At 48.6% G+C, this 10621-nt stretch overlaps 1 protein-coding gene across 1 annotated transcript; it reads right to left on the reverse strand.

Annotated features, from left to right (window-relative positions):
- Positions 1-628: 628 nt before the first annotated feature.
- On the reverse strand, positions 629-2452 carry MSC (musculin). The gene is made up of 2 exons (XM_060116342.1): positions 1943-2452; positions 629-989 (listed from the first exon to the last, which is right to left on the reverse strand). Exons 1-2 carry the CDS (start codon positions 2450-2452, stop codon positions 903-905), a joined length of 597 nt encoding a protein of 198 aa, XP_059972325.1. The 3' UTR covers positions 629-902.
- Between the last annotated feature and the right edge of the window lie 8169 nt (positions 2453-10621).

Here is a 10621-nt window from a genome sequence, read left to right on the forward strand (position 1 = left end):
TGTTGGAGGCGGGGGCCACCCCGAGCGGGGAGGCCAGCTGGGGACAGTCAGGGGTGGGGGGAGGGGAGCTGCAAGTAGGTGAGGGAGGAGGGAGCAGACGGAGGCGCCGAAGGAGACCCGAGCCGGCTTCAGTGGGGAGAGCCGGATGGGAGGCTCAAGCCTAGAAGGGGAGGGCGGAGACGGAAGCCAGGTTACGGAGAGATGGGCGCCTGGGGGGAGTGAGAGGCGTGACCGCACCTGGAAGCCGAACCGCCAGGGCCGCTCCTGGCCAACCCAGCTGAGTTGGTCTCAGAAAGCGCGCCTCCACCTCTCCCCGAGCGGAGAGGGCATCGTGCGCCCGCCAGGAGGGCGCTGCCCCGTGGGATACAAACCTGGCCCAGGTGTGCCACACTCTCTTTGCAACTTAAAGACGCGCCCCAGGTAGGTGTCACGTGAAGACCTCCGTCTTCGAAGCCGATTGTCGAGAGCGCGCTCTAACAATTACCTAACCACGAAAGGAAGGCCTGGGCTGCGCGGACTAGTGCCATCACCCACGTAGATCTGGCTCAGCCTGGAAACGAACGCCTAGGCGGCTGCGCGCTGGGCTCAGACTGCAGCGCCGGCGTTAGTCTACACGGCTCAAGCCCGAGGTTGGAGCGGGGTCCGCGTGTAAAGTGTCGTCGCCCAAACCCGCGGCAGCCTAGCCGACCGCATCCTGCGATGACGGCCGCGCCGCGGAACCCTGGGGCTCTGCACCCCACGCCCGCCACCTGTCGAGTTCACAGTCCCGGGGTGGGAGTCTAGGAGAATCCAATGGAACTGTCCTCCCATTCTCGGGGGTTCTCACGCTCTCTCCCTTCTCTCCCTGACCCCCAAACACACTCGCTTAACCAATAATTCCTTCAAGTGAGTTCGAGTTCGATCTAAGCGGTGGTTCCACATAATCTGTTGGCTGCGGAAACTTCTTTGGTGTCGGAGTCGGGTCGTCCCGAGACCACAAATGGCCATGTCTGTAAAATCAAAAAGAGCATCAGATACTGGAGGACAAACGACCGTTTCAAACCGAAACCGCTCTCCAAACGGAATCCTAGAATATCCCCGGCTTTGAGTAGCTCAGATTTTATCAGTATTCTGGGAATTTGCGTGTCTTCTCTCTAAACTAAGTTTTTAACTTTACTGTATTTTGATCACGTGAGACGGGAGGTGTCCGTCCATGCTGCCCTCACGTTGATTCCGCGAAATTTGCATGAATTTGGAATTTTGTCGCTTAGTTCCCTTCCCCCCAACACACACACACACACACACACACAGACACACACACAGACACACACAGACACACACACACACACACCAATCAGCCATTCGCTCCAAGTAGCAACTAGGATATGATCTTTCTCAAGCCTGGAGAATTGGCAGGTCGGAGAGGGACTTTCCAGACAAATCCCGTTTGGGGAAACCTCTGCTGTTCTTCAAGAATTGAAAAACTCAAAGGCTTTTGAAAAGAGATCGGCCTTCCCTCCTTCCTTTCAGAAAGTAAGGCTTGTTGATTCAAACCTGTCAGACGCTTAGCTGGAAAAAGCTAGGAAGGGAGATTTGCCAATCAATCTACAACGGGACGGAGGACTCAGATGGAACTTAGATTTAGCCCGGAAGCAGGACATTAGACAATAGCTGTCACTGGGCAAAGCACCACGTACTATGATCAGAATGATGCAAACACAGAAGGGTGGATGGTTCTCCTCCAGGAAAATGGCTGGCCCCTCCGGTGATCTGGGGAAAATTTAAACTGGCCTCCTCACCACCGGAGGAGGTGGTGAATTCAGAAATCTGGGCTGTTTCTGGCTACTTGAGTAAAACCCCCCTACCCCCGGTTTTCCCCAGCGGCCAGATTCTGCCCGGCACCCGGGAGCGCGCCGGGCATCTCTCGGCCACCCGCCCCGGGCCTCGCGCGCCGCGCTCCTACCAGGTTCACCGGGTGCACGTAGCCGTTCTCGTAGCGGTCCTCCTGCAGCAGCTGCCGCAGGTGCGCGATGTAACTGGAAGCCAGCCGGAGCGTGTCCAGCTTGGAAAGCTTGGTGTCGGGGGGCACCCAGGGCAGACTGGTCTTGAGCCTGGAGAAGGCTTTGCTCAGCACGCGCATCCGGGCGCGCTCGCGGGCGTTGGCCGCGTTCCTCTGCGACTGCTTGCACTCGGCCGCCGAGCCCTTGGGCGGGAGGGGCTTCTTGCCACCGCCGCCCCCCGCCACCCCGGGCCGCTTCCTCTTGCAGCCTCCGGCGCCGCCGGCCGCGCCCAGCGCACAGCGCTCCTCCTCGACGTCGGGGTCTTCCTCCTCCGCGGACGAGTTGTCACTGGGCGAGATGTAGCTGCGCTCGGCGCCGCGGAGGGGCGGCCTCTTGGAGACGGGGACCGGGTACCCGCGCTGCAGCTCCCGCAGCTCCATCTCCTCGGCGTCGCTCCCCGAGCCGGTGGACATCGCCGTGTCCCCCACGTCCCCGCCTTCCGCCCCCAGGCCAGTCTCGCGGCCTCCGCCTTCCGCTCCCTCGCGGAGGCGGGGGCCAGGCTGAACTCTGGTGAGGACCAGAGACCCGGGTCGGGAAGCGCGGAGCCCAGAGAACGAGCCCCGCCGCTGACCCGGGAGAGCGTGGCCGAGAAGTCGGCGCCCGGGCCCAGGCTCGGCGCGCACCACGGCGCGCAGCGCCTTTTGACAGGACTATTTATCTGTACTCCTCGGAAGAAACCACCCAGGGCAAAGAAGAGGGGGTTGGAAAGGGGGGCAAGAGGTGGGGCGGGGGCGTGGAAGGGGTGGGGACCATTTTCAGAGCGCAGAGGATCTGCTGGTGGGGGCGGGGAAGGGATCCCGGCTCTCTGTTGAGCCGGGATTTGGGCCCCTGTCCCCGACGGACCCATCAAGTGCGAGGTGACTGTGCGCAGGGTGAGTGAAGGAGGGGACCTTGTTCGTACCCATGTACCCATCCCATTTCCACCCGCGACTGATCTTAGCGATGGCGAGTGTTGCCAGACACGTGGAAACCCCAGGATCGCGACCTCTGCTTCTTTCCCTAGTCTTTTCAGCAGAACAGTATTTTCCAAGTTCATCACTCATAACGTCTGACTGCCTATTCAAGGCTGGCCCGACAAAAGAGTAAAAGCAAAACAAACAAGCAGCACCAAACAGTCCGCGAGTTACCTCTCATGTCCCTCCCCTCCTTTGCTTTAACTTCGCCGTATGATTTACAGAGCGCTTTCATCTACATTGGTTCCTTTCATTTTCAGACATCTGTGACTTAAATGTTATTATCTCCACTTTGCAGAACTTGAAGCTAAGCCGCAGAGATAGATATTAAATAAAGGACCCCAAATCAACAGGCTGGTAAGTAGAATATGGACTCAAAATCCGTGAGTAGAATCCATGGCCCCTCGGTATTCCAGTCGCTACCCGCCTCCCCGCCGCACAGCACAGATGCTTATGTCTGCTATTTTTTTGCTGTCTTGAGAGTTCCATGTGTTAATTTTGTTTTTAACACCACCGTGCATAAGATAGAGGATCCTGCCCCAGCGGTTGAGTTATAGTCTAGGGACTCTATGACTATTTTAGATGGTATGTTGAAGAGCGCGCTCCTGGATGCAGAATGTAAGTCAACACAATCGTCCAAAGTAAAAAACAAAAACAAAAAACCCCCCGACAAAACGGCACCCAGAAGTATGCCCCTCAAAGGAGACAAACCATGACTGCGGTCTTATCGTTTTCTCACTCGAAGGGCCTTTGCAATACGTGGTCTGGGGATATGTACTTCATTTTGGAAGTGGACACCAATGGCCAGCTATTGAATGCCTGCTGTGTGCCAGGCACTGAATTAGGCGCCCTGTGCCTGCCCACTGAGTAATTAAAACAAACACACAAAACTAAAACAACAACAAAATAATTCAAACCCTATGAGGTTGGGTTGGCGTTAGTTACTCCGTTCTGAGGAAACTGAATCTTCACACCCGAATTAGATGTTTACTGTCCTTTCCCTACAAGCCCACAGCTTCCCAAGCTGAGCGAAGCTTAAGGAGAGACTGATGGGCAGTTAGCTGGGGACGGAGCGGCCAGAAGCCGCGGGGCCAGCCTCGCTCCGCCGGCTCCTCCAGCAGAACAAATGCGCCCGGCTCCATGCCTGAAGGGCCGCAACAGGTGGCTGGCCCGGGCTGACTTCATCACTCAGGCATCATCGTTCCACCTTCGTCTCCCAGGCCAGGCCTCCCCCGTGGGGGTGTTTCGCCAAACCCTTCCCGCTCGCCCCCGTTTGCAGAGGTTTTCTCCCGGTATATTTTGTCATTTGGTTGGGGGCGGGGGGTGGAGAGTAGGGGGAGGGGCTCCTTTGGGATCAGTTGAGTAAAAAGATCGCTCGCTCTCAGTTCTCTCTGGTCTGGGAAAACGCAGGGAATACATGACAGAGCATAGACATCTTTCCTGAAACGCTTGAACTTGAACTTGACTCTAGGTGTGCCAGGCGAAGGAGAAAAGCAAAAAAAAAAAAAAAAAAAAAAAAAAATAGAGAAGGGGGAGCAAAAAGATGTAAAGAGATCTCAGGCAGCTTTTTGCATCGCCTATTGATGACTTGAAGCTATCAGCATAAATACAGAGTCTCACACATTAGAGGCAGGCATATAGGTTTTAAAAATCGGGATTGTTTATACAGGTGCAGAACAAAGTCTTTTCTTTAGAAAAGATTAATGGCAGGGAGAGCGCTAGATTTTCTCTAAACAGTCGCAAAAACTGTACCCAGACTCAACGCGAAGTGGGTCATGGCCAGTTTCTTTTCCTTGAAGGAACTGCCTGACCCCAAGGATTCTTTTTTTTTTTTTTAATAGCTCTTTCCTTTTTCCTTCTTTTTTCTTTTTCCTTCCTTCCTTCCTCCCTCCCTCCCTCCCTCCCCTCTCTTCTTCCCTTTCTCCCTCTGATCTCTTTCAAGAAAGACAGCTATTTTCTCTCTTTTCTTTTATCTTGTTTTCATTTCCCCTTTCACTCCATTTCTTTCTAGTTACACTTTTATACTTTCACTCTTTTTTTCAAGTTGCAGACTCCTAATGGAGATTAAGAAATGTATCTTCATATAAATTTCATGTTAGTATATAACTGCAGTTTGTTTTAACAGGTTTGTAATGACATCTGACATTCGTCACCTCTTTAGACTTTCAAAATGCTTTTACTTTTCCTTCTCTCTCAGTGATTACAAAAACCCCGTGAGCTGAACAGTGCAAATATAACTATCTCTTTTGAAAAACCAGTCGTTTTAATTGTTTTGGCAAGTTCCCAAGTGAATATTGCAAATGAACATTGAAAATTAATAATGAAATCTTTACTTTTCTATTTTTTTCTCAAAGTTGTATAAAATAAACTCGTATGTTTGAAAAGTTCTATATTTACAGAAAAGTCATAAAGATAGTGGTACAGAGAGTTCTCATATATTTCTCACCCAGTTTCCCCTATAATTAATATCTTACATTAGTAAGGTATATTTGTCACAATTAATGAAGCAATATTGCTACATTATGATTAATGACATTCCACACTTTACTCCGATTTCCTTTGTTTTTACCTAATGCCCTTTTTCTGTTCCAGGATCCCATTGTAATAATCAACCTTGATAGTCTGTAATTGATGATTTGACATCTTGAAATCACGGGCCAAAACTGTTGACGTCCCTATCACCCCTGTGGTTTTACAGCACAGAGAAATCATATTACTAACCTTCCAACTACTAAAGAAATGGTGGGGAGTTGTCTGGTGGGAATGTCCCCTACTTAGCAGGAAGCAAACACAAATGTTGGAGTTTGTGTTGGAAGGTTAGTACTTTTGTATTTTAAAAAAGCACACTGAAAGCAATTCCTATCTGCCCATGCTTTACAACCTTTTATATTTGTAACACAAGTATACAGTTGTCTATGGTATATATTGATGATTTTGAAATTCTTTAAGATGTTCTTTTTAAGTATGCAATGGGAGGTGGGGTTAAAGTTACAGTCTCAAACATTAATACATTTAATAATAATTAATAAATTAATAATCCTGGCTCTCCTGCATATTAGTTGTATGACCTTTGGGAATTTACTTTTTCTGAGGCTCAGATTACTGATCTATAATATGAAATATCTAACTTGTTGTGAGGAAGGGGGAGTATATGAGCAATTGCGCAGGCCACAGCCTGATGCACTGGAGAAAATCAATAAATCCTAGTTATTTTTATTACTATGAACTGCCTTGCCCAACATCACACACCTAATAAAGTGTCAGGGCCCAGAACTGACCCAGGTTTTGTACACCAGGGCTTGATATGGATTTCAGACAGCACAAGATGTTTCTTTGCTTTAACTGCAGGCTTCTAGGGTGTGAAGTGCATGGTCCCCTTGCCGGACATTTTCCACAGGCCTCATAAGAGACATCACTGAGGGAAAATGGATGGGACTGCGTCAGAAACTTTGTTTCTCCAAGTTTTCTCACCATAAAGTCACAGCACTTCTCCAAGCCTCACTTCCCTTATTTGAAAACTGGGATAAAACTCCTAAATCAGTAACTGAAAAGGATTAAATGAGATTGTGGAGAAGCAGCACACTAAGTGTAACAGAGAAAAGGTGCTTAATTTGCTAAAATAAAAAAATGCAGACTTTGGTTTTCAAAAAGGGAGAATGAGGTGGATCATAATTACAGACCATAGAAAAGAAGGCCATTTAATGCCACCTTCCCCTTCCTCCGAAGTAAATACTGGGTAAGGAAGTGTAAAGTTGGTCAGGTAAAGTGGGTTTAGAGTTTGTTTGGGGGTGGGAGGTGGATACCAAGTCAAAGCATGTGGTAAGTAGGTGCTTAAGAAATGTTTGTTGTTGGAATGCATTTCCCATATGACTTTCCTGGTGGTGTCTCCCCAGAGCCTCCTGATGTTCTGGGTTTGTCCAGTTGGCTGAAGAAATTGCCCACACCTTTGACCTAGAAAAACAAAGAGTCTAGACCAGCACTGTCCAATATGGATGTCACCAGCCACATGAGGCGATTGAGCACTTGGAATGTGACTAGTCATGTACAATATTGTAAAATACAAACCGGATATTGAAGACAATATGAAGAAAAGAATGTAAAATATCTCACTAATATTTTTTAAAGATATATGTCAAACGATGATAATATTTTTGATATACTGGGTTAAAGGAGGTATATTTTACTGTTAAAAATAAATTATAAATTTTTACCATTAAAAATAAAAAATTTACCGTTGCTTTGTATTTTTACAGTGTGGCTACTAGAAACTGGGAATTACAGATGTGGCTCGCATTATATTTCTATTGGATAATTCAGGGATTAACGAGGCAATTGTGCACTGAGTGTCTAGTGTTTGCTGTGGCAGGTGTTGGTGAGCCAGTCTCCCGCCCACTCGGAAGGCACATTCTCGTGGGAAAAAGCACCATAATGCGGGAAGCACACATTACAGCACGTCTGCTCTCACTAATCCCTGTCATCTCGCCTGCATCTCTCCACGTGTACCCGACCCCATCTAATCCCTCCAACCCTAGAACACGCTGAGAAACGCTTCCAGTTGGTTTGGATTTCCGCAGCTCGTTGCACTGGGAAAATTTACAATGAGGCGTCCATTCCCCAAGCAGGATGGCCACCCCGCGGACACCGACCAGGGCTCCAGTGCTCGGTTCCTCCCCCTTTTCAGAGCAACCCTGGGTACCGAGTACTACGCCCACGCCCGGGAGCTGAAGGTTACGGGTTAAGCGGTGCGCAAGTCACGTGGTATATGGGTCACGTGGTATGCCGTCTCACGGAGAGGGGGAGGGGTCACGTGGGGGGCGTAGGTTTAGGCCCGCCACGTTTCTTTGTCTTGCGAAGCTGGAGCTGGCTTCTGTTCCGGGGTTGTCACCACGCTGCCTGACCTGGAAGGAAAGGAACTCCTGGCTCTTGGCTTCCCGCCAGCCACATGGTCAGGTGCCTGTGAGAACAGTGAGGCTCGTGGGAGTTCTCTGTCACCCAGGACACAACCGGTCCTCCCCACCTCGTTTATTTATCCAAGATTTGCGGCCAGATTTTTGCCTCTTTGGAGCCCCGTGAGGCCTTAGCGTTTAGACAGGCCAGGGCCTGGACACATCAGGTTTGCAGAGGCTGAAGGTAGAAAGGCCCGAGTTAAGAATGAAAAAGGAGCACACAACATTGTTAATCGACTATACTCTAATATAAAATTAAAATTTTTTAAAAATGAAGGAGAGAGGAAAAGTGATAAGACTCAGAGACCTCATTTTCTCTGCCATTTAGGACAGAAGGAAAAAAATCGTCATTGATCGTCTTGTCAACTAAAATGCAGGTGACTTTGAAACAGATTTTTGTTTTTTTAAAGCAATTTGTGTGGGAGCCAATGCCAAGGCGTAACTGTTCTGCAAACCCCAGATTAGGACTAGAAAGCTGCGGGGCTTCTGCAAATGACTTTGAATGCTCCATTAACAGAGTTAAGCAGCGCCACTCTCAAGAAGAAAAGACCCGGGGCACAGCTTCCGGAGGCTTGTTTGCAGAATCCCTGGACTGCACTCATTTGGAGGATCCTGAAGGGCAAGCTGGGCTGGGCTGTGGCTCATGGGTCTGATAGCAATCTTATTTTTAAAAATCCCGCCAGACAGCCTTTCATTCTTAGGCAAAAGCTAAGAAACTCTGTCTTAGAAGTTTTTTCTTTTACTGTTGATTTTTATCAGCAGTACTTCGGAAGTGTGAAAATACTGCATTACCAAAACATCCCTTGACATGTAGCACACAGCTCTGGTCTCCAGTATGTGGTCCCAAGCCTTGGATTTAATTGTGGAGTTAACCTGGGAGAGAATGACATTCTGCCATGTGGCACGTACTGGAAAAAGGCTCCTCTGCTGTGGACATTAGGAGATCTCTGCCTATCAGCTCCGTGGCCTTGGGCCACTTGCTGGCCTTCTTGGAGCTGTTGCTCTGTGTGTAGCCCACCTCTCAGGTGGTGACGAGGGTCAACAAGATTGCCCGGCAGCGCGCAGGCTCCCCTGGAAAGTGTAGAACATGGTACAAGGTCAGTTATTACATTATTGTCCTCATTCTCTCTCCTAGGGGCTCATTCTTCTCCTACCCCCTCACCCAGTAGTCGGCCCTGCGCAGTATCACTCTCGTTTTAGTAGCCCTCCACCCTCTCTACCCCTTTCCCTGCAGCGCCTCATCCCCTATAGAACATCAAGTGAAAACAAAATGCCGCCTGGCGCCAGAAGGAAGTTCTCCTGTAATAGATACTTTGTGGTGTCAGAGAGAAGGGATTCTGTGCACTTTGTCAACCGGTCCCTTAAAATCTTCTGTAAAAGGGGGCCTGGCTTATTTACATACAAGCTTTGCTTCCCCAGCCCCAAGCCCTTTTAACCTCCAATTCTGAAGTGAGCTCTCATAACGATCAGAGAACAGGAAGGTGTTGGGGGCAATGTGCTCACTTTTTCTTGATGGTTTTTTTTTTTCCTTTGGATTATTTGTGCTGCTTTGCCCAATTAGCAAGGATAATGAGCCAATTAGCTTGCAGAGGAGGCTGCTACGTTTCTCTGTAGGTTTCAGTCTCCAAGAGAACTCCTTGAGGAGGTTGGAAACAGAATTGCATAAGATATCCTCATGCCGGTTTCATCACCCTGCCCCTACTCCTTAGATTGCCACATTCAGGCAACTTCCTTTCGGCAAGACTGTCGAGGAATTAAAATAAACAATAAGAAAACAAAAAGACTAAACGGTCAACTCAATAAAGGCGGAAACTGTGCCTTGTTCAGCTGGGTATTCCCAGCCTAGCACTACCTGTGAAAGGTACTACCTAAATATTCGGTGACGAAAATCATTTGCAAACACGTGAGCACAATCCAGTATTCACCCATAATTAACGGGAGACACACACTGAAACCATTATTTGCCCTTCATTTAACCAACTCAGTCCAATGTGCTCTACCCGCCTATCAACCCTTACAGAGATCCAGTTCCATTTCTCATTAACTGAATGGATAATATATAGCTATGATCTATATCATAATGTAAGAGACGTCTATGTACTTACACTATACTTGCCACAACTCCAGAGTTCATCCCAAATAACTGAAGAATTACGTGTAATGTAAACATCCCAGCAATAAGAGTTCTTATAAAAATGAAACCTGGCTTTAAAAACTGTAACTGCTCTTCCTGATTGGAAGGAAATCAGAACTTTGATACAATTTCAGGGGATCACAGATCTACAGAGCCTCAGATTAAACCTTTATCATAGAGTAAGGGGAGAATGGAGCCCTAAAAGGCCCACCCATTTAATGGGTGAGTAGAGAGGGGGGACTCAGAGAAAGAAAGACAGTCATCAGAGAGGTGAGAGAAAACCAAGAGTAGTGTTTTTGAAAGTAAGGGAGGAGTTTCCGGAAATGATAGGTGGGGACTTCCAGCTGAGGTGGTATGGTTAGGTCACATTTTTATTTATTTATTTATTTTTTATTTTACAAATTTAATCAGTTATACATATACATATGTTCCCATATCCCCTCCCTTTTGCGTCTCCCTCCCACACTCCCTATCCCACCCCTCCAGGCGGTCACAAAGAACCGAGCTGATCTCCCTGTGCTATGCGGCTGCTTCCCACTAGCTATCTAC

This window comes from Mesoplodon densirostris, chromosome 13, assembly GCF_025265405.1.
Source record: "Mesoplodon densirostris isolate mMesDen1 chromosome 13, mMesDen1 primary haplotype, whole genome shotgun sequence".
In the NCBI taxonomy this organism is placed as follows: Eukaryota; Metazoa; Chordata; class Mammalia; order Artiodactyla; family Ziphiidae; genus Mesoplodon; species Mesoplodon densirostris.

Coding starts and splice junctions, on each gene's coding strand:
- MSC (XM_060116342.1), bottom strand. CDS start 2,452: ATGTCCACCGGCTCGGGGAGCGACGCCGAGGAGATGGAGCTGCGGGAG. Junction 990..1,942: donor ACGTGCACCCGGTGAACCTG/GTAGGAGCGCGG, acceptor TTGATTTTACAG/ACATGGCCATTTGTGGTCTC.